General features: G+C 34.8%; 1 protein-coding gene across 3 annotated transcripts in view; it reads right to left on the bottom strand.

The window, feature by feature from the left end:
* KDM4C (lysine demethylase 4C) overlaps positions 1 to 25,214 on the bottom strand; it is a 266,679-nt gene that overhangs the window by 108,172 nt on the left and 133,293 nt on the right. For all 3 annotated transcript variants that reach the window (XM_067315328.1, XM_067315329.1, XM_067315330.1), the window contains 4 exons: positions 16,615 to 16,808; positions 12,640 to 12,878; positions 10,202 to 10,563; positions 6,660 to 6,771 (listed from right to left, as the gene is read on the bottom strand). In XM_067315328.1, coding sequence (XP_067171429.1) covers positions 6,660 to 6,771; positions 10,202 to 10,563; positions 12,640 to 12,878; positions 16,615 to 16,808 — 907 coding nt within the window. The remainder of the gene's footprint in view (positions 1 to 6,659; positions 6,772 to 10,201; positions 10,564 to 12,639; positions 12,879 to 16,614; positions 16,809 to 25,214) is intronic.

Raw genomic sequence — 25,214 nt, 5'->3', positions numbered from 1 at the left:
TGCTTCAATTGGAATTATAAATCAATAGCTTCAGGCTACAGTCCCAGCACAGTTCACTAAAGCAAATATCCAGTGAATGCTCCATAAAGTACATACTCTAGACAACAACTGCATTCAATGTCTCTCAAGGATCAATTTGCGTATTTTTTTGTACATTAAAAAAATATTATTACACACTCTTCTCAGCCAAGAAAAAGCACTTAGTAAAACAACATTGCCGTTAAAATCAAATCACTTACAATAGTGATAGTTTACAGAGCAGCTTCAGATTTTGACAGACAAAGGTAATGATAACTGTACAGGCTTGCTTTTTTAATTTGGAAAAAAATCACTACTGTGGTATCTTGGAACTAGGATAACTTATTATGCAATACTCTTCACCAATATCCCAGGGAACTAATCCTCCTTAAATGTAAGTCATATATTTTCTGTGTTTCTCTTTGGACTGTAATTATAAAAGCAGAAGCTAGACTCTGGAAGATAATCTTACAGAAGAGACATCTGTCTCCTTGGCAAACTTTACATCCAGTTTGCCTACTGACACTGTAGCTACCCTAAGAAGGCTGTTGAGAGACTGTGCTAATACAGCAGGAATAACATTTTCATTTTGGCACACTTGATAATGAGGAATTATATATGACTCTGTATCTGAGTCCGCAGTTCTATCCACCACTTTAAAAGGTAAAATATAATTGTTGCATAATATTTTAAAGCTATCTGATAAACCTGTGCAATTAGAATTGCAAGGTTCATTTAGAGGATAATTAGTCTTAATGAACATTACATATACTACAGTCCAGCAAATGAGAGATAAGGGTCAGAGTAGCTGGGTTGTATTCCCCTCTTCAATCAAAATAATGACTAGGTTTTGGTCCTGGCATTTGTAGATGTCCAATCTGAGGGAGATTAGCTCAGTTTGTGAAAGATGTCAAGGGACAAGAGCTGCCAGTGGCTATAATCAGAGCTGTCAGTTCTTGCCATTTCTGGAGATGAGCTGCTAGCTCACAAGCTTGACAAACAGTGCTGGACATTCAGGGAAAGCCTATCTTTGACCTTTCAGCACCTCCCTTTTCTAAATAGCTACTTGAGATTCTGACACAATTTTGCAAAGCTCTGAGTTTTCAGGACACAGCATGCTACCTATGTGCTACAACTTTTCCTTAATCATTATATTATCATTATATTATATTATATTAATTTCCTTAATTATTATAACCAATTCTTCAAAATTAAATTTAGACAAATCAGAAATAATATTAAGTACCACAGGAACAGATAGGATACAATTTTTTCTAGTGTACTGATACAGTTGTAAGTGGTAGATCATGCTGGTGTCTCTCAAAGAGACTGGGGCACGGAAAATATAAATTTTGTACTTGACTACCTTCCTACCCACACAAGAGCAACGTACTTTTAAAGAAGTAAAGCTTCACTTAAAAACAAGATCAATGCAGTATGGAAGTGAAAATGTTAATGCAAACTTTAATATTAATATGGCAAAAATAAACATGCATCTATCAACTAGTTAACAGATTCCTCTCTACCTCCTAAGTAAATGTCAGAAAAAGAGAGTTAATATTTCTTCCCTAAATGAGTAACAATCTTCAAGTAGAATCTGGCATTTTAAGCTTTCAAGCAAAAGAATCATAATTGCATCTACAAGTATAATTTTACCTTTTTTCAGCATGTTTAACCTATTTATGACTTTCCTGAGTGTGCCTTATATGACTTGAATACCGGTTTCAGCTCAAGAACATCTCACAGGATGCTGAGCCTGAACGTAAAAAACAAAGGAAGCTTTACTTCTTGTTACAACACAAGGAAAAATAGAACTCTAAAACTAGTGATTTCTCTGATCAAACTCTTTTCCAAGCCACTCCTTCCATTCTCCATAGCTTTCTCCTTTTCTGTGTTCTTATTTTACAAAGTAAGCAAAATGACTTTGACCTTCTGAATCCTACTTAAAACACTAAAAACTGTGTACAAAAGAACCCCCCCCCCCCCCCAGAACTCAATCTTTAGACTATTATTACAGCATTTAGGGCAATGTAAAATTTTTGTCAATTTGAATCTAAAAGCGGTTGCTAATGTTGCATGCCCAAACACTGCTAGAAAGAAATCTCTGGGACCAATCAATGGGCATCCAAAGTCAGTATACTTGCTACTTCTGCTGAATTTGCTTTTTTATTGCCTAAGTGAGCAGAAATATAACTGCATTAAATACAAAAGAATAATATTACCACAAGCTAATATACCAGCACTGAGCATAAGCTCAGGGTTCATTATGTAAAACTATTAATATTTTGAGTGTGACATGCAGCTCGTGCTGTATTGCTGCACTTATTTTTCTAAACTGGAAGCCAGAATTGCACTTTCTGGGTTCGATTCCCCTGTTCCCTGTATTCACCATTGCTGTTATTCATTTAAGCATTAATTCCACCCCACCAGTATAATAAGGGAGAATAAAGAGTCAGATACACAAAGGGAGAGACTTAAAAAAAAAAAAAAAAAAAAGTGGAGGGGAGCAAAAATCTGACCCTAGTAGACCCCAAAGGAACAATTATCCCAATCCTTTAATCTTTTTTCTGGAGAAGAAACATTCAGATCCATATAGAAACATAAGCATTTAAGTAGTGTATGCAGTGATAACAAGAAAATATAAAACTTCATGTCCAAGCAATCCTGTGAGCAAAAAAATAAATTTCTGCTGAGGGACTCTCCATTAATAGTGAAAACAGAAAATCTCTGCTAAGATTCCAGTATGCTATTAAATACAATAGTATTTTATTTGCAAAATTATAATTCTGAAATACCTGACAGTGTCAAACAATGCTGCCTTATTATTATTATTATTAGGTTCAGACAACCTGTATTTTCTTGAACTTCTTAATTGAATCCTTGTAACTGAAGAACTTCAAATATATTAATTTGAATATAAGTTAACTATATTAGAAACAACTACAAACAGATTACGCAACTAGTAAAAAGTGACATGATTTGGGGATGAACTGCAAAGACATTTAAAAAAAAAAAAAAAACTTTCACAAACACCACTACCCTGTATCTTCTCCTTCCTCCATTTTGTTTACATTTATTATTTTGTTGGGCCCAGATAAATCAAAACATAAACTAATCTATCCAATGCACACTTTCACCTTTTTAAAGGACAGGCAAACTCAAAAGTTATAGTACCAAGAGACTATACTCTCCTAGCCAAAACTGGCAACATTTTAAAAAAAAATACACAGAGAACAAGGACTGCATGAGTATACATGCTGAATTACTTTCTTTGGTAACTCCAGAATATTGATGAAACACAGTCATAAAAGGGAACATAATTATTAGTACAGTGATACAGACTGTTGCTCCCCTGATATCTGACAACAAACTTTCTAGAACATGCTCAGAAAAATCTCCTTTGACTGGCAACCACAGATCTGACTTGCACGTCAGGATGGCCAGGAAAGCTAACAAGCTTGCCGGAGGAAACATCCCTTCCCTCAGTCCCGTTCTTTAATCTCTCTCCTGGGTATAAACATCCCATTCACCAAAATCTACTGTTTCTCTTCTGGTGTTCTCACAAAAGCATGCTGATAAATTATATCATAGAGAAAAGCAGATGCATGAATACAACATCAAAGTTCCGGTTTTTCAGGTAGAAAATACCAGTAACTGCCATTTCCAACAAAACTCTTAATTACTTCTTTCAATCAGTAAGTACATACAAGCTTAAGAGCTACCTGTCATGATTCTAAAATAACTGCCTTTTCTTTCCTAACCAAAAAATACCCTTATCTACAAGAAGGACAATTACTATGCACACGGGAAAGACTGGCACGTATATACTGGTATAAGATTTGTTGTTGGGATGCTGATACTTTCACGTAAAATGAAGATCACAGAATAGTGATTCATAATCAAATTAATGTATTTCAAGTCCTTCAGACGCTAGGGTTCTGTTAAAATGCCAGGAAGCTGACAAATTACTGGATAGCACTGCAAAAGGAGAACAAAAGGAGAATCCTTGAGGCTGACAAACCTTTGTCATCACATCATCATCTGGCCAGATTATATCATAGACAGTCCATGCTAAGATGGGAAATTTACCCTGTTTTAACCACAGCCAATGTTAAAAACACATCAGCAGCTACAAACAATATAATCGCTAATTAAAAAAGAGCAATTTCACTCCAACGTACCACATATTTAAATCTGTAACCACTTGACTAGATGAATCTTAATATTAATATCATTCTTTTTGCGTAAATTACCATAACTCTTTCTGAAATGTGCTCTGTCTAGCCCCTCAAGTTATCCAAACATATCCATATGAGATAAGGATCACAGACCTAAGCTGTCCCTAATTTTCAGAAAGATGCTTAACAGCTAATTGATATACTGCATCCAGAAAACCTAAGGCTCAGATGAAAAAGGAGAGAGAGATTGTGGCCTTTTCAAAATAGTGAGAAAGAAGAAATGAGTTTACGTTTCAAAAAAGGTTGGAGATGTCTGGCCAGGGGACTAGTTATAATTACAGCATGCAGTTCAACCGTGCTTAAATTGGTGCTAACTAAAAGCAAAATATTGCGTAGTTACAAAAAAAAAGTCAATTAATAGGCAAGCTGCCTCTCTTTGAAGGGAGTCTATTTGTGCAGCTGAAAGAAACAACCATTCTTCACTAGAGGTAATAACTGAGAAAGAATAAAATCACAAAGCCCAACAAGGCTCCTGCACCACTTAAAAGTATAAAATAAGAGCACTAGACAAATACCCAGCTACAAACTGCAGGCGAACACTGGAGCGCGTAGCAATGCCTGGAACCAGAACTGGGGCCACAGAGGGGATATTAGCTGCATTCTGCATTACACAGAGTATCCCAGTGGTTAAGGGAGTGTGAGAACCAATCTCCAGTTCTGTGAGCTGAAGAGATTTTGGAGAACAGTACCTGAAAGATCTATGAGTTACAGAACTAAATTGTTAAGGTAATATGAACAAGGCATGTATTTGTTTCCATTTGATGGATAGTTTGATGCACAGTTCAATAAGCTTCACAAGCTACATTTGATAGAATAAAGTAGCTTTATTCATCAACTTCAGCTGGCTGTATATGTGATTGCTGGGTAAAGCTGATTTACTTTTTCTATTTCCTTCAGAACAGCAAATCCCTTTCTTGGGTAAACTGCTTACCTTTTGCAGTCCGTCCACACAAGATGGTGGCTCTCTCGAGCTAAAGCACTCAGTTAATATCCCTAATAAAGACAGTCTGAGAAGCTTTGAGTATTATTTCAACTTTATCAGTCACTGTGGTATCTAGTTAGAGCACTGAATTTTATGATTGCAGAATTATTTATTTACTTATTTACTGTGCAGAGGACTCTGTTCTGTAGATCACTGTGGTTTATCATCATTACTATCACACAAGCTACTGTTTCTTCTTTAAAATTCTACTTAATTTCATTACTTAAAGTACCTGAAGGTATCATGTAGTATATGATAATATGCCTACCTGTGATCTACAATGCAGATAGGTCCAGCTTGTTCATAATTATTACATTAGGCTTCTTATTTAGATAATTAAGTTAAAAAATGGAACTCGGTGGTCACTACTCAGCATTAAAAAAAACAACAACCCATTACTTAAAATATCTAAATGCCATATCTGAAACTCAGTCTTAGACAGGCCTTCTACCTTGTTTACAGTTGTTTTTTTCCACAAGAGAACAAACAGAAAATCGCTCTGTTAAAACTCCTTAAGAATTGCGCAGCTGGGGAAACACAGAGGAGTGCTTTGGCTGCTTTCAAATACGCAAAGGTTTTTTTTTAGGTCTAAAAACAGAACCACGTTTTTCCAGCTCTCTTTGATTGGTGGAAATGTGGCCCTTAGTTTTAACATCTTGTACACTACTTATTAGACACAGCTATTACCATATCTAGAGGTATGACAAATGTAGATGGGATATGCTCAAAATCATTTTTTAAATGACTCTGTTTTAAAACAATATAGTAAAATTGTTTTACCAAATCTACAGGGAGACAGAAGTTCATTCTTTCCATCTGAAACTAAGAAAACCCAGCTCTTGGTAAAGTTCTGATGGTGTTCAGAAGCCAGTAGCCTTTTTCATGAACAAGAACTACAGTATCTTAAAAGAACCACTTCCCAAATGTCTAAAAGACAATAAGGAAAAAATAAATTTAAAGCAATATAGAGGACCAGGGCTTACACCTAAGATCTCTATTTAAAAGATTTTTATGGTATTTTTAGCTACGTATACATTATGAAAAACTTGCTCTTAAATACATTTGAATTTGAATATATAATATAGTATTTATAACTGTAATTATAACTTTATTATAACAAATTTGAACAAGGCAGATTTGATTGGTGAATATGCACAGCAGTTTGTATGACTCACTATTGTTTGGAACTTCTTGTGAAGACAAATGCAATGCTTTTAGAAGAATTTGAGTAAAAACAGAGAAAAAGTATAGGACCTGTGGATTCAGAGACCACGCTGAAAGCTTTTCAATGCAATTTTGCTACATTGTTTACATTTCCTTGCATAGAAAGAATTTATTTCACCCCTGTTGTTTTTGCAAATGCCTGGTATCATATAGACAGAAAAAGATAATCAGAGAGACGTATTAAATAGTACACTCACCTTCATCACTAGTTGCTTGCTGTTTAACCAAAGTCATTGGAGATCTAGTTGGGGGTTTACTTAGTGGATGACGCCAACTCTTAGATGCTTGCTTTCTTTCAATTTCTGCTGACTAAAAAGGAAAAAACAGAACAAATTTAGTTTGTTGCTTTGCAAAGTTAATATTGATGAACAAAATCATTCCTCTATAAATGAGCAAAGATGTTGAATTTGTTAGATAGGTGCCTATTATGGTATTCAAAGCACCTCTTCTACACCAATAAAATATTCGTTTGGTTTTTTTTAATCTAGCAGTTGGGGCAATGATTCATTTACCTTCTGAAAAAAAATTTGAACTAAATCCACACAGTGGAATAGTATTACATTGAGAAAAGTATGCAGCATTTTTTTTTTCCCGGGAATAAGGAGGGAGGAAGGAATTTAGGAAGGGGAATTTAGGAATTAATGGTTAAATTCTATTACTTAAATATCTTTGCCCTTATAGAAAAACAAAAGCAAACATTAATAGACACTTAAAAAAAAATGCCACATTGACTGAATAAAGATTAACACCAGCTGAAAATTAATATATATTTATATTCTCTGCATAAGACTGCCACAACTATTTTGACACAGTTCCTTCTTGATGATTGCAATATTCTATTGAAAAGTACGAAGTTTTATTCTTCAGTGCAACCATACCATTTTCAATCTGGAAACTGCAAGCAATTACTACTAACATCATAGTTCAGAATCTTTAAAAAGGAAAAATCAGATCCCATCAGATTATTTCTCAAAAACAGCACCAGAAATAATTCCTAGATTTTGCCAAAAGAAGAGAGTACATTTCTGAGGTCAGGAAACTTCCAGTCAAAACTTTCAGCAGGTTTTGGGGGAACTAGAGGGCTGGCAGGAATCTGACTGCAAAACCAGACAAGAAAGAGCATCATAGATTCCCACCCACCACAAAACACACCCGTGAAGAGACCAAAGGTTCTTCTTCAGGTCTGCCTGTGCTTGAAAACAACATGTGAAACCTATAGTCTGTATAAACTAACATAAAAATATTTCTGTCCTATAGAATTTTTGAAAGTTATTTTTAGTCAAATAGGAGCAATCAGAAGATATCATGTTGCACAACAGCCAACTTGCATTATTGTATAATCTTGTCTTCTAGATTTTAGATGGTTTTGCCTTTCTATTATTCTCTTTCTTCTTTCATACTGTAGAGAAATACCTCTGGAGAAGGTATCATCTTAGTCCATGCGCTTGTGCACAAGGGACTTCAGGGCCCTTCTGGTAAGACTCCCACTGCACTCAAACTGCGAATTAAAAATATCATTATCAACAGGGAGGGCAAAAATTCCCTCAAGTCTACAACCAACCATAATCTGATTTCTCCATTCATTCAATCCCTAAAACAGCACTTTATTTTTGCAGGATCACCACTCCAAAACAGCCCTGAATCAAAAGGAACTATATGTAAGCTTTTTCAAACACAAATGATTTGAGGGGAGGTTACTCCAGGCCTTCCTACATTTACAGAGCCCAAATCCTGTTTTGTTCAGGTGGTATTTGGAAGAGCAGCCCAAACAACTCTGCACAGCCAGAAGTACAATATAGCCACTAACTGTTGCTGAGAGGCAACAATCCACTGACATCATGTGCAAAAGAGTACAAATACTTGAGGAAGCACTATCCTGTTGGAAGTAAAAAAGGACCAGGAGTCGAGATGATAAGAAATCAGAGTCCTCGTATACGATTAATATTTTAGATTGGGATACCAGGACATTCTTTTTTTCCTCAAATGCCCTAAGATATATAACATTCATCTTGAAGACAGCCAAACTTCAAGAACTAAAACGAACTCTCCAACCTCTAAAAGTGCCACCTTCCCAACTCCAAACGTCAGTGGTATGGGGGAAAATCACAAAGTAAACCAATTGCTTATCATATAAGGAGTCTCACATACCACACCATTCTGTTCCTCAATATCCTGTGTATAACCTATACACACACCCCCTGACAGCTTTGAGGGTTATAAAAAAAACCCCCTACTATAAAATGTGAACTAAATCAAAAACAAGGTACTATCCACAGAAGAAGTTACCAATTAAGTAAAAAGTAAAAGAAGATCTGCCTTTTCAAATGCATCTGTACAACACACTTCTTTACTACAGCAAGAAGGAAAGAGTATGCAGTTATACTGCAAAATATCTGAAAACACTAATATAAATGGCTGAGAAGCACAGAAAGAGATAAATATAACCTCTAAAACATGATGATTACAATGCTGAGATGATGTTCATAGTCCTCTACACTGTTACAGTGCAAGGGTGGCAGTCAGGATTATTAAATCTCGCAACGCTGCAAAAAAATCACTAGTGCGCAGTTCATGTCTGTAGTAGGGTGAGTGTGATTTTACTTTGACCTCTAAAATACATTTACCATAAGTCCGGCAATCTGGCAGAAGATTCTCTGCTCTCTCTAACAAATTGGGATTGAATCAGCCACTCAGAAAGATACTGTGACTACCTGCACAGCTCAATTTTTCATTATGCTTCCTGAAGTCAAACCTGCCCACCCTACATAGCAGAATAACAAGAAAAAAAGTGCAAGGTGTCCTAATGGCACCTAATGTTCTAATAAACACATTATTTAAAAATTAAAACTGATAATAATTTTACTAGAGGGGTCTTTTCCTTTAAATGTTTCCAGCCATCTCCAAAATCAAAAAGAATAGTAAATTTCAGACCACGAAATCATACTACCTGCATTATCCTGCTCTAGCCACTCCCTGAGGATTCACCTACTCTAACAACTCCAATACTATGTATTGGTTTGCTCATTTCAATTTTAACTAAAGCAAGAAAAGAATGTCCAAAAGACTTCTGTAGATGAAGACATACCTTCAAGTGAATACTTGGCTGGGATCAAAGGGAGCTGGCAGAAAAAGCTATGTCAGATGATGTAATGGAATGAAAACAGATTTTGTTTCCATAAAACCTGATGCAGAAATGATCCTCAGCTTTGCTCCATCCACTTCTCACCCTGAGAAGTGCACCAGACCAAAAATAAATTACCATGTACTTCCTCACTGTTATACTGTTGACTGTCCTTAAGACTGGGCCAAAACAGCCATTTTTTGAAAAACTGTTTTGAAACATGGCATCAAACACAGTACTCATGTCTAATAATTTTTATTCATGTTAATAGCAGTAATTAAAGCTGCTAGCCTTCACCATACTGGCAGGCAGAGAAAATGGGAGCAGCTCAACTATAGTCACTGACAGTTCAGATTCACAGGTATAATGTGAGATTACTAGATAGCTAAAATCAGAATGAAAATACCTCAACAAGTAAGCCGCAAAAACATTCTACTTTTGTAGAATGTACTTTTGCTTGAACACTTCAGAACGTATTCAAATTAGCATTTGATTAAGGTTATGTATTTTCTTAAGTGCTTTAATATGGACTGTATCAGGTCTCGTTAGAAACACGTTCATTCACATTTCTTTAAATCAGGAATACATTAATATAATCATGTAATTTGCTTCACGTACACTGGATGTTTCTGTGCCATCATCTTCATCCTTTTTTACAACAGGTGTTTCTCCATTTTCCAAGCTACTTTCAATGCTTTCTAAGTCACTGACATCATCCTCTGTAGAGATGCTTTCCAGTTTCTCTGCGCTCTCTGCTTCAGAAATATGTCCCTGTGACTTATGGTATGGTATGGCTGACATAGACTGATTCTGAGATTTCAAACTCTCTTCTTTTCTGCATCTATGAGGAGTGGGCAGGGCAGGCACAGAATCTTCAAATGTAAGCGGAGGATGACTGGAATCTGTCTTGTCCTCATCTTCAATATTTTTTTCTTCTGTTACTGGAACAGGGCTGGAAAATGAGTCTGAACAGACATTTTCTACGGATCAAGAATATTTTTGTTAATAAATATCACTTTATAATACTATATTTAATTTCATAACAATCTGCATTATTCAAATTCAAAGCTTAGTTCTTCATTTAGAAATCATATGGAAGAAAGTAGAAGAAGTACTAGTAGTAGGAAGGCATACACAAACATGTAGAATAGGTTTGATCAAAATAATTTAAATTAAAAAAAAATCTTTTTGAGTTTGGAGTGTGAAATATAGTCTTAATCTTTTTAATTGGTAGTTTTTATTTGAATTACAGGAGTATTTTTATGTCATTTAAAATAATCACTATTAATGTAGCTCGTTTATTTTTACAGCCTACAAGCACTCTGACTAGTTGGAGAAAAAAACAACATAAAAAGTTGTTATATTGAACTTCATACTCTGCATTTATACCTATTATGCCTGTTTGGAAAACTGTAAATAAAGAGAGGTCAATGGTTTACAATTAGGAAAATATATTTAAAATAGGTATCAAGAATATTTTGCAAACAATAGCACTCATCTAAAATTGAAAACTAATTAGTGTATTTTTATACCTCAAAGATGATGAAGAGTGAATTTGTCTGTATTTTACATTATCAGAATTCTTTATCTGCTGGTGTTTCCATAGAATAGAGACAACACTGGGTTGGAAAGGTCCCTCAAAAAACATGTTCCTAAGGAACTCTGCCACACACCACAATGCATTTTAAATATGTCACATCCAAGATTTTAAAAGAAATGATCTCTGAAAAGTCTCTTTTTTTTTTTTTTCTTTACAGTGGTTACTTGAATTAGCTTTTCTGAAAATTTCATTTCTGATTATAAAATTTAGTCATATAAAGCCCATCCAAAACCGAAACAGAATCTGTGGGTATGAAGAATACTGCCTTGACTGAACACCAAGGATGTACTAGCTAGAGGTAATAAAGGATAAGCCATCAGCTCCAGTGTGAGCAAGGGCATTTCTGATCACATCCAAAAGCTCCCTCTCCCTACAAAGATCCAGGGACTACCCTTCAGTGGCACAAAGAAAAAGCACAGCCCTCCACTCTTCTCTGCTTTCTCTTCTCTTGGCAACGAGCACAGAATGGCAACTAAACATTAGTTTCCAAGTGTTCATGAAGTCCCCAAACTTCTATTAAAGTTGGGGAAAGTTGCAAGGAACTAGCACCTTTAAAGAAAAGAGCATTCAACTACACCTGGAATGGCTTTGATTCAAAGAGCACAAACTAATTTGTAAGCAGCAATTTCTAAGCGTCCATATTGGAGTACTACTGCCTTTGCCGTCTTTAATGTTGCTTCAATGCTGGTGTTTATCATCTCTGACTGATATAACCATTAATATTTGCAATCAGAGAAACACTGCCCATATGTGCAAGCATATTTTCAGTACCAACATGAAACCAACAGGACTTTACACAAACTTGATAAGACTGCATTTTGCCTTTCTGAACAGGAAGGTGAACAATATACCTCAACTACAATGAAAATCAAATTTAACACAAGGGATAAACTCCAGAACAGATCAAGTATATTGGTATAAAAAAAGTGTGGGGAGAAAAAAACCTTCTTAGACTTCACAAGCCCTATGTAACCTGCATTATCAGACAATACAAGGGAAACTGAAGAGAACTCTAGAGTTTCAAAAGTGAGCATTTTTGTGCAGAAGCAAAATATAGACTGCTTCTAATATGCAGTTTCCTTAATGTAAATATATGTAGCATATTTCAAACATGTATGTTTTATACTGTTTGTTTCAGTGTCAAGAGAGTCCATACCATTTTCTATAAAAATTCTTCAGTACAAGCTATTGAAGAAATGTAATAAGTATAGTCCTTTTTGCCCCTTTAAAAAACACCTGAATAAAACAGCTAGGGTGATGTTGCTCTCAGCTCAAAATAATAATTTGGTCATTCTCTCATTCCTACAGTACATCAATCTTCTCTGCATAACTTTATAAATAAGTATTTTTAGTATGCTACTTAGAATAATACTATCTTTAACATCCACTGATTTGTGGCATTAGAATATCAACAGCCTATGACTTACACGTGAAACATAATCAGTCCTTATCTCACCTGAGACCTTGACATTATCCAACAAATGTTGATCCAGCTGCATTCCATTATTGTTTTCTTCTTCCCCAGAAGACTCCCCTGTATTTACCAGTCTCACTTTTTCTCCTGGTTTTCCATTGACCTTGAAGTCATCAGTGGCTGCTTCTGTCACTATGATTTCTGCACCAGCTACCATAGCAGATATTTTCTCATCCTCTGGAGTTTTAAGCTTTTTAGATCGAGATCTGGTGTGCTGGAAGCTGTTATAAGAGATATTGCTGTCAGTGCAGAACGTCTGTCTTGGATAAGATAAAACGTTTACCAATATATATGTCCCTTTCACCTGCTTAAAGTGGTAAAAAAATGACAATTTTTCATCTTTTTGTGCTGAGATAGTGTTTACAATTTATTAAATGATAGATTAACAATTGATTGGATTTAACCTTCTAATCTTTTATCACCATCCTGTGGCAAAAGTTATTAAACTGTAAAAGTAAAATAACCTTAAGTAACTATTACTTAAAGAGCAACCAAACTAGATTTTTGATGAACCATTCTTCTGTACCTGAAAGAGACCAACCCTTAAAAAAAAGTAATGAAGACAAAACATGCTCAGTTGCACTAAAATCAGGCGATAGTTCAAAACCCCAAAGCTAATAAAACACTAGTCTGAATAACCTCATAAAATCAAGTTTGGTTTGATATTTATGAGGATTTTATATGCATTTTAACACTAAGGACAAAAATCTGAATGGAGGAAAATTCTTTATCCCCAAACATTTTAATTAGCTATTATATTAAGCAATCTATCTTGTAATTCTGTTTAAAAATGAAGTTGAAATAAAGTCTTCAGGACAAGTTTTTGCTACCTTTTCAAAAGTAGAAGTGCAATGCTGAAACAAGACAGTTGGTAGCCCCTGCCAAAAACTGGATCATAATTTACATGCTCAGAATAAAAGTAACAGGAGACTAGAGTCTGTTTTCAAATTCTACAGTTTGGTATGGTAGGAGGAGACGATTGTACCTGCTACTTCATCACGCTTCAGGTTCCCAGACAGACACACTAGTGATAAATGCCCACCAATGCCAGGAACACCAGGAATTCACAAAGGGCCTCGCGTCTTAGCCTTTAGATGTCTCCAGAGAAATGTTTTGTTATCCCTTCCACTTTATCCTTCATCCACCAGTGTATATCTTTCAACATCCTCACTATAAAATAGTAATTTCTAGAAAATTTGCTGACATAGGAACCATGCCCATCAATTCACATAACTGCCTATATTATTACTGCTTATATGCAGTCATTATCCGTTATATTATAGCAAAATGTCTCAACTACAAATATCAGTTAAGCTCGCTCTGTCCCCATATTTATGAAGACTCCCACAGCTGATATATCTGATTTTACTCTGTTGGAACTTGTCCTATTTCCATAATCAAAATGATCACATTTTCAATCAACACATTACTGTAGAAGGGAAACTGTATAAACATGTTATTCTCCCTTTGCATCATGCATTGTTATCATAACTGAACGAAAGCCAAATTAAGAATTAAACAGGACAAGAATGTGTCTACTAGTTTAGTTAAGTGCATAAAATCAGTTCATGCGTTCCTACGATAAAACTTTTAGTATAATTATTATAAAGTCTTTGCTTTTAATTAAAACTAGCTACCCAAATAAGTAAGAGCTATATTAAATGAATCACTGCTGGTCCAGCTGTAAACCCAGCTATTTATGTTGTACAGTGCATACAGTGAAACTTAGTGCAGGGCAAAATGGCATTCAAACAACTAAACAAACTACTCTCTCTCTATGTGTGTAGGCTAGTATTATACACATACAGAATTTTCAAGTGGGTAAATCATGCAGCACTTTTGGGGGGGTTGATTTTTTAAACAACACAGATGTTTCAACAAAATTAATAACAGGTTCTTAGAGGGACAACAGAGAAACAGGGAGAAGCAACATGTTTAAGCCATACTTCAAAGAGAATCCAGTACTAAAAAGCCCTTCTTGTGAAAGCTTTGGGAACTAAAGAATGACTCTTGCCAGTCAAGTTTTGTTACTTCAAAAGCAGTAATTTTTTTCTTCAATGCATATGTCTTACATGAAATAATGGGCAACAAAAGAAAGTATAAAAGTTGTAACTGATAAATTCTTATAATCTCTAAAAGCTTCAAAAACATTTTTGAAGTGAGATCCATCCCCAGTAGTAAGTATCTTTCTTTTTGAAAATTCACTTCCCCTCTTTTCAACGTCTTGAAACTGACCCTGCAACCAAGAGCTTTTGCAACATCTGGTAGGATCTGTTCAGAAGTAGTGATGACCAGTTATGGGGCATTAACTCCACTTTGTTACCACCTACCACTTTGCTACCACCTACTCTAGAACAGGACTCCCAATATCATCTTGAGTGTCTGCTGTTTCATTCTGGGGAACTACCTGTATGTTAAGCTGTCTCTCTTAAAGGTATAAAAATAGTACAAGACTAAAAAAAAATGCCATTCCAGAAAGGGTCCAAACTGAATAAGGCAGCAGACTACAATCCACTGAATTTAATTCAGCCAACTGAATGGAATAGGAAACATTACCTAGGACCAAAACACATATATTTGCTCTGGTTGTTGTCACAGTATTAGATAGGTCCAAAATGCCTTTGTTTTGAAGCACAGTATCAGCCCAAGAAGCAGGCTAATCAGGCAAAAGAGGGAACCTCTACCCAGCAGAAGACTGAAAGCTGGGGCTGTAAGGATGGTCCAGACAGCTCACCAGAAACCAAAATTCATTGGTCCAAGTCGGTGTCATGCTACAGCAATGTTACCTGTACTTATCTGGAGACTAACAAACAGGCTTTTGAGCTTCTTGACTGGTTATCTTTCCAGAACTGATGCTATTTAACAATACTTGTTTCTTTTCTCTCCCAGTTCACTTTCCTACCACTTTCCACAAAAAATACATTCACTTACAAAGACAAAGAGGAAATTCCCAGTTTAAGAGTAAGCTGGCTAATATAACTATATTATAAAGCAATTTGAAGACAAAAAGTTTTCTTTAAAAAATAAGTACTATATTTAACCTAGCAAACTGCACCCTGCATTAACTAGATACCAAAAAAACTGTTCACCTCTACCTAGAACCTAGGGTTAAGCTAGATCCTTGCGTTAAGCTAGATCCTTAATAGATAATGAAAAATGCAATCAATAAAGGTCCCATTAAATAAGAGCAAAAGAGGAAAGCATTAATATTTGGAAAATGCTTATGCAATGAAAAAAAAAAAAACAGACCATGAAACTGGATACAGTTATGGAAAAACTTTAATAAGTCAAAGCTTTGACAGCTTCAGAGACAAAAACCCTTTTTTTCTCATTACGTTAGGATGTCAGTGTCAACAACTGGGATTAAGGTTTTCCTTACACCAATTTTGATCTGTAATTGACCTGTGGTAGACAAAGAGGTTTTGGCAACTGCACTGTGAGAGTCTGCCAAGTAGGCAGTAATACCTCCTCAGAGCTAGAAGGTAATGAGGGCTAAGGCTATTGCTAGAGACTCCACACAACTGCCACAACTTCATGCCATGTTTTTCCAGTTTAAGAATAACCTTTAGCCCAACTTGCAGGGGACTTCTCTCTTGTCTTTTGGTTGCAGATGTCACTAGAAACAAAGACAACCATCCAGACCTTGAAAATTTAAATGGAATGTATCTTTACAAAAGGAAGATCCTTACTACCGCAATGGAACGTATTTTCATGCTGTCTATATGCATCAACTTCAGCTATGCATGTAGCTTGTAAGTTGAGTAAGTTTTTCACAGTCACTCTGAAAAAGGACTTGTTTGTCCCTGAGTTCATGTTAAGGAAGAAAATAGAAAAATAAACTTTAGATAAAGTAAATGAATTCAAATGGAACATCAGAGAAAGGGGCACAAAAGAAATGAAAATAAAATTGACATCATATTTTAGACAACTAAACGAAAGTTAAAGAAGCACAAATACCACTTGGGCACATCTTTTATTTTCTTTCTTCGCTGCAGCCAGGCCATTACTTCAGGTGTTGATTCAGGAGTTGGTTTTGTATGATCAATGGTGTATAAATCCTTCCCTTGTTTCCACAGCTGGTATCTGTCTGGTTGAAACTTCCTCACAAAGATGTCCATGGATATTGTCACCATGTCTCTCCTGCAGGTGCACTGCAAAAGAAAGTAGACATTTATAAGTGACAAACTGTAGAACAGACTACAGTCTGCAATTTAAAAAAAATAAAAAATAAAAATTCTACATGAGAAAAACACCTCTATCTTTAATTCAGATCTTCCTCATTTCCCCTCCTCTTTGCTTCTTCTAGGGGTAAGGACAGCTCAGGAGAAGATACTGTCTGAACAAATATGACATTCCAGGATTCCATGTATTTATGGACACATCATTGCTTGATTAACTCCCATAGATTAAGAGCAAAAAAAAAAAAAACTATACCATTTCTTTTAACTCTATTAGCAGTCCCTGAAAATTTTAAGCACAATATTGTGTTGAAGCCAAAGACTGGATATATTTTAAGTGCATCCCCATTTTCTTTTTAAAAGAACTTGAGTAGCATCCACCTGTCCCAGAGGTCTTTATAGGCTATTATAAGGTTCTAACTTTCAACTCTTCAAAAGAAACATCTGACAATTAGGAAATAAGTACAAGGACCATGTCAGTTTTAGTTTGCTCAGGTTTTCCTACAAAGAGAAAGGAACAAGCAAGAAAAGGTGCTTTAGCATATTATATTTTAAGTCCAGAAGAGAATGTAATGTCAAATGGGGCCTAACTCTCAGAAAAATTATTTTACTGATCAGCTTTCCAAACCTAAGCATACAAATAAAGTATTATTTCATTATTTAAAATCATTATTTCTCAGGAACATTGTTTTCTTGCTTCAGAAGGTAATGCAATTCAGCCTTTGGAAGTATTTTAGTCTGACACATTCATTTTTGGATTAAATGAAGGAAAGATTACTGAATTTACATTATGTTCTATCACATTTTGAACGCAAGAAGGGGCAGCTCTGCATTATGATGGCCTAGGGTCTCCAGGGCTACAAAAGGAAGTAAGGTATGCTACACCCATATCCAATACTAACAGTACAGCTTCATTTCACACATTACAATATTAGATCATAACTGACTGTTGTCAACAGCACATATTAGAGCACTCTCTCAAGAAAGTCTCTATCACCATCCCAGTTATATACACTGGGAGTGGAAAATCCCTGCGCAACTCACCCTTCAGAGTACAGACAAAGCTGGGATTAGGACCCCAGTTCAAAGATGTGAATAGAGAACTTTAACCCCTCTATCATTGATACCAGAAATACACTTCAGCCTGATTTTTGCTAGAAGGGCAGAATTATTAACACTGCAATAGGCACAATTCAGCAGAATTTGACACAAGATACTGGAAAGTTTAAATTATATTTTTAAAAGAATCTACTTCTAAACTTTTCTATTTTTAAGAATTCAGTGATTCAGTTTATAACAAATAAAGCCTACACAAAGAACAATAATTTTCTTATTTTTAAACTACACTTTATTTAATATGCATGTTTAAAACCTGACTTTTGATTAAATCCCACATTCTACTGAAGAGGCTGGCGTAACTCACCCAAATGTCAGCATCAATACATTATAATAAAGCCCATAATAAAGCTGTCTAATGGGAGCAAGAATGTAAAATAAGGGGAAAAAAATCAACATAGAAACTGCAATTTTATTAAAAACATTAATGAAACTGCATTTCATGACAGTTTTCACCAAAAAATACCTGATTAAAATTTTCTCTTTTCAAACAACATCTATATATATATGTATGTACACACACGCACAAACATATTCTGTAAAAGTTTACATTATTCTGAATAGCGCCTCTCATTCAGACAGTAATTGATCAGTAACAATGAAGAGTAACAGAAAAGGAATAGATACACTTCTGGATAGTGGGAAGTTGCACAGAATTTCCACCATAATATCTTTCATTTTTAAAAGCAAAATTTGTAACATAAGTTAAGTGAAACTGAATTTTCTCCTCATTTAGACAGAAAATCTTTTCAAATTCAAGTCATATTGCTATACACTGATGACAAATGGTTATTTAAGTAAACAATTTTGATGATAACTGTCTTTGCAGTTAGACATCACGACTTCCAGCAGTGTGGAAAAGAGCCATTTTTTAAGCCAGCATTGATGTATCAAAGAAGAAAGTCCATCAAGAAAAATACATTCTATGATGGAACAATAATGTAAGAAAAATCTCATGATAAACTATATCTAAATAAGGCACAGAATTTCCTTCTTCCAGTAATCTGAATTTTTCATGATGGATTTTAATAGTACTACTGTAAGTGACTTAATAAGAGCAATCAGATAATAGTAATACTATTGAATTTTTAAAAAGTTTTTAAACTATTACAAAAACATATACTTCTGCATGAAAGGTAAAGGAGAAACAACACACTCAACACCATTACTGCTCACTCAAAAATACAGAACACTTAAGCTTCTAGTCACTAAAGATTGGAAATATTTGAAAGTAAAGGCTGGAAATATTTGAAAGCATCTTATTACACAATGGAAGAGATACATTCTGAAAACCACTTTACTCATTTTCCCTAAAATGTGCCAAAACAAGTATGTTGCATTGATAAATGACATGGAGGGGGTTTGCTCTTCGTGGTGGTGGTGATGGTTTTTCATGTTCTTTCTTCATTTCCCATTTGACTGACTTGTAGCTGACAGTTACATGGCTTCCTGCTTCTAAGAAAAAGGAGTTACTGAAAGCCTCACTCTCCAAGACAAAACAATGTCATTCTGTTGAAGAAGCCTCTGGGGAGAAACGCAAAGGACCATGTGTCCTTCTACTAAAATACTCAGACAGTATTTTCACAGATCACAATAATTTTAGAAGCATCTCCTCACATTTTTAACAGCAAATGTAAAAACAAAGTTGTCAGATAGTACATTCAAATAATCAGTAAAATCAGAAAAATTAAAAGTCACTTCTTTTGTAAAATGACAGAAAGAATGATAACCCACCCCAACAAACGTACAAACCTAATTTGTCCCAGATCACTGTCTGCCAGCGTTCACACCGTAAGAGTAATCCCCAACATCCAACAGCCCTCTCAGTGGCAGAGTCACTGGAAAATGACAAAATGAATAAGCCTAGAACATTCTGGTGAAGACTGAAATACATTGAAAAAAAGTGAGAGAATGGTAGGTATTACTGTCCACATAACACCAGCCCTTCTATGGATAAACTATTATTTACTGAGAACATATGCTCTTTACCTATAAAAAGCATGTAAAAAACAGCTGATGTTGGGATAGATAAACATCATAGCTTATGCAGTGGATGGAATTCTTTTCTGTATACAGTAGAATTAGGCTGAAACATGGTCTTCAATTAAAGATCAGTATGACGATCAAAATACTTACAGGAATAGAACTACATTGCAATACTTTGATGTTATCATCATCATCATCATTATTTTTCCTAGCATAAGGATACAGCTTGAAGGGAAATAATTCAAATAACATTTATTAGTAGCTGCAAGGCCTTTATAGTCATGAATTGGAAGAAAAATGTTTCAGTCACTTTAATTAATTGGTGTAACTAAACATGAGATATATTTGTAATAATAGAAAATTGCCTACAAGATATATGTTTGACCAAAAGAATTTTTTCAGACCTATGTTATTTGTGAAGGAAATAAAGAACACATATTTTGTACTAAAATATGAAATTCTTCCCATTTTGGACTCTGATCCTCAAAAATAGTAAGGAATACACCAAGCTTCTAGAACTATGCATGTTAGATACATATTTAGACACCTCTTAAAATAGTGAGAGTTTCTCCCTATCAACTTTCACTGAGGTAAAGGTATGATTAATCTTTTGACCTGCAACATTTTGACCTGCTGACACCTATGCTAGTATCTAAGAACTGTTCTTGAATAACATTTTATATATTAAGAATCAAGAACATATCTTAAGGGTCTGTCTAATACTCTTATCATTAATATCAAACTCTTTCACCAGAAAAAAATCACTGGATTTTTAAATGACCATAAAAAATATTCATTCTGTACACAGTTTCATATCTTACAAAGGAAAGCAAATAGGCAGTTTACTATTACTATTAATATTTGACTATTAGGTGGGGAGAAGCATTTCTTAGAGGAAATTTTCTTGTTAGGCAACTTTTTTCTTTGCACTGCCCCTCCTTTATGTAAGTATTTCAGAAAAAAGAGCCACTTAAATCATGATGCAATTGCATGCTGTAGGTAAAATTTTGCTTTTTACACCTATGGGACAGCATGTGCAAGAATAACAGTCGAGAAATCTTCAAAAGTTCTCTTTCGTGTAAATAGAGAATGGATATCTAGAAAACATGTAACAGACAAATTAGCAGAATGAGGAAAGCATAAGACTGGTAATAATCTTTTTATGTTGTATACATCCCCATCCAAAAGGATTCTCTAAAAATGATGTAGTCATTGTTCATTGATGTACCTTCCTAACTGTCTATAATGATTAAAGCTTTCTTCATGGTAGAGAGGCAATGACATATTTACTGGAGAGATGCACATAAAATAATTTAGATACTTCTTTCAACTCAACAGCAACTGCACTTTTTAAAAGATTATTTCACTTACTGTAATCCAGTCTTCCTGCAATACTCTAAAATAATCATGTTTTAAAAATATAAAGGTGTATTTTGATAAACTTCTTTTTAAAGGTGCTACAACTGGACCTATTTCTTGCAGATTACCTGTAGAACTAGTGCTTGATAGGTACTGCTTTTAGAAGAACAGAATTTAATAAATCATAGTAACAATAACTGTTCTTTGCTACAGAATCAGGCAGTGATATATTTTCACACTGACCTTCTGGCAACTTGTAGGCACTGTTGCAGAAACCTTTGATATCAGTTATCCATCTGTGCAAGCTTCAATAAAGCAAGTGTTCTTTTGGTAAAAGTCAGAGAGAGTACACTCAGTTCCCTGACATAAGCAGTCATACAAAAAAAAGAAGATTGTAAGCAGCACTCTTTAAAGGTTCTTTTTATATATTCCATGATGTTTTAGGTACATACTAGGGCAAAATATTTCCAATAAATTAGTTATTTGTATTCATATATGCATAAGCAAATATTCTGCAATATTTAAAATGTAGTCTAATATTTAAACAGTATATTTCCAAAAATATATTCTTTTCTTGAATCCTATTTCCAATCTATTTTCCATTTACACAAAATGCCACCTACACATCCCACTGCAAAAAGACTGCATTTATATTAAAAAACATAAAAATGTAGACTTGATTCCTTCAATGCCAGATGCCACTTCAAAAAACGGCCATTTTTCCTCTAAAGCATCATTGAAATGCTGATAATAGAAACACTGGGTGATACAGCTGAAAGAAATCCATCTTTTCTTAAATGCCCTGCCTCTCAACCCTTCTTTCCCTTTATCCTGTCAGTGGTACCCCTTTAACTATACTATTTTCTAGTTTATATGACCCAAAAATCACTGAATTAAGTAAGAGTAAGTGGTGCAGAAGAGAAAACTGATAAAATTCAAAATGTAATCTAGACATCAGTCTATACATGAATGTCATTAAGGAACTTGCTGGAGACAGGTAAAGATATGGAGAGAAATATCATCTATGGACAGCAAGAGGAGAGAAGAGGCTTTATGTACATGTTGGGTGATTTTACAGCTCTTGAACTCTACGTTTAGGTTCTCATCACAGAAACAGATACACAGGGCAGTGTTCTCACTTTTCAAGTTTTGACACCTATTTGCCAGTAATTTTAAGCAAAAAAGTAGGATCGTTGCAATAGATATTGCCATGTTTGTTACAGTGAGAACTGAATATCACTGCCAACTGAAAAGTAGGAAAACCCATTTTTTAATATTAGAAAATAATTAAAGCAACATTACCATTAACAGAAATTTCAACACAACTGGAAAACAAGGAATATTAGACTATGCAAAAGAAACACATTTCCGTTTTGAGTCCTTCATCTGTTGTTTGTGTCTTTCTAGACATGCTGTGTCTTGTAACAGTTTTGGAAGAAACTTGGTTTCTGAAAGCCTATGAAAAAATGGCTCAACCAGTTTGAGTACAACTAAAATGAGAAAAAGACGTTTGCATAAGACAATTGTTTAAAGTTCTCTACTGTTTTTTTAATGTAACTTGAAAGTAGTTCCTTGAGTTTCCACAACTGCACTATCCCTGTGTTTCCAGTCACTCTAAAACTCTTCACTGGTAACTTTTCTGACACTGCTCTTACCCCGGGGAAGATGTAATCATTGGCTATTAACTTTTCTCTCTCCACCTTGATTTCTCTCCATATATCTACCCCAAATTCTTCTCTTCTTTTGCACAGATTCACTTCTCCTTTCATCCCTGATACCTGTTCACAAACACCCTTTGCCTAGAGTCTTTATCTCTCTGCTGAGTGTCAAATGCACTCACTCTGTCCTTCATCTCCTTCTCTACCCACCCTTCTTCGCTGAGTACATCTGGATTGTATTTCCATTGGATTTGCATTTTTGTTCCTTAGCTTAAATTATCTTGTAGTGCCTGCCTTTTAAATCAGAAGGATTCTGGCCCTGTGAAGTTAGAATTTAGTGTAAATAAATTAATTTCCATTTGTAATAGAGAAACAGAATAGAATTAACCAATTTTAAAATGTCTCCTGAAGCGAGACAACAAACACTCTGTGTATTAGTAATATACATATTGCATTATGAACAATAAATAGCATTTGTGGGTTACCTAACGCAGGCCCATTACTATCTGATTCCTCATCCTGATTATCTGAATTCCAGAGACATTGTCATGGATATACTTGCAGAATAATATACTACTTTTAAGCATAAAAAAGGAATTCACAAATGACCCAAGTACAGAAATTCTAAACAAACGGATTATCTCCTTAGCTTAGCAGTTCTGTCAGAGCAATAGTCATTAATATACTGTATGTAAGAGGACAGTAAAACAGGAAATACAGTAACAGGAAATGCTCCTTTTCTATTCCGGATAGACTCGAAAAGATTGGTACCTTGGGTTAAAATTTGAAAATTATATTTCTATTACCACCTGTGAAAAGCCTCAGATTAGAACTCCACATGTTGCAGATTTGAGGGGGTTCTGGGAAGCAGGACACAGACATACACACTTGGTATAAGATTATAGGCTGAAAAATAAGAAGTTTTTCCTGTAATTTTGGGCTGTTTTTTTTTCTGTTGGCTAATAAAAATTGTTACCTTCATTGCACTTCTTAAGACCATTTTCCGGCACAATTAATTTTCTGTATATCACTATTAATGCTACTAATTACTTCAGTAAGTCTAATAAAGGTCAGGTCATTCAGAACTATTTTTTAAATGAAAGCTCTAATTTTCATGTTTAAATTTAATAACAATAAAGATTCACAGCAATACAAGTAGATAAGTATAGCTATGTGCAATTTTTTCACCACATTTTGCACTTTACAAGGTTCCAAATCTGGCTGCTGTGTTTAAAAATTATAGTTGCATTTATACCTGATATGGCTCACAAATGGATCATGTTGAAAACTAGATACAGTTAGACTCATGTAATGTTTTGACACTACTGGGCATTCCAGAATGTTGCTTATGAAGCACAGTATAGAAAACAGGGTAGAGCAAGTTGACCTTTTATCAATAAAATAATACATTACTTTTTAGAAGTGCAGAAAATAAGTTTTTTCTAAACATTTTCAAGATGTTCTAAAATGTCATGATCAAGATACATTCTTCTCAGGTTTCACCTTTTAGTGTCCAGAACATTGTACTATGGGATTTTAGAAACAACAAATTAATGTTATCAGTGGTAAATCACAATACATAGTGACTTCTGCCTGGGGGAAGTAGACAAAAGCAGAAAGAAAAGGTGTGTTCTAGTCTTACACAAAGCATGTAAAGCACCATTATATTCATTAAGTTCCTCTAAGGTATATGATAAATATTTGTCATAGTTTGGCTCAGTTTTTAAAGATTAGAGCCCCAAAATTAATTACTCATGTACATTTTCCATCATTTCTAAGTGGTATGTCAAATAGCAGGCTAAGTGGGTCAGCCATTTTTGCTGTTTGTTATTGCAATAGCCACATGATTCCAATTTTTAAGCGTTTTTCTTAATTGAAAAGAATTAACAGTAGCATAGATTTATTCTAGCCTGTCAATATACTGAATCATTTTTCAGCAAATACAATTCTTAAATCCAGTTTACATTTCCCAAAGACACTTTGTTTGTACTCTTGCTCAGTGCAGTAGAACAATATTTAACAAACCTATATACCTCCCAACAGATAATGAAAAAATCTGCACTCTATACAACTTAATTCCAGGAATTTCAGAATGCTTTGCAAATATTGATTTTTCTTTCTGATAACAGAAAGGAAGAAACCAGACCATAGAAATGCTTCTTTTCTCAAGGTCACAAGACAAGTCACAGTCAGAACTGAGACTAGAATACATTTGATTTTCAGTTCCCTGCTCCAAGAGTAACTTATTTCTGAACTGAAC

Source organism: Apteryx mantelli, chromosome Z (genome assembly GCF_036417845.1).
Source record: "Apteryx mantelli isolate bAptMan1 chromosome Z, bAptMan1.hap1, whole genome shotgun sequence".
NCBI classification, from domain to species: domain Eukaryota; kingdom Metazoa; phylum Chordata; class Aves; order Apterygiformes; family Apterygidae; genus Apteryx; species Apteryx mantelli.
The sequence above is the reverse complement of the archived record's forward strand: the minus strand, read 5'-3'. Positions and strand labels throughout refer to the sequence as shown.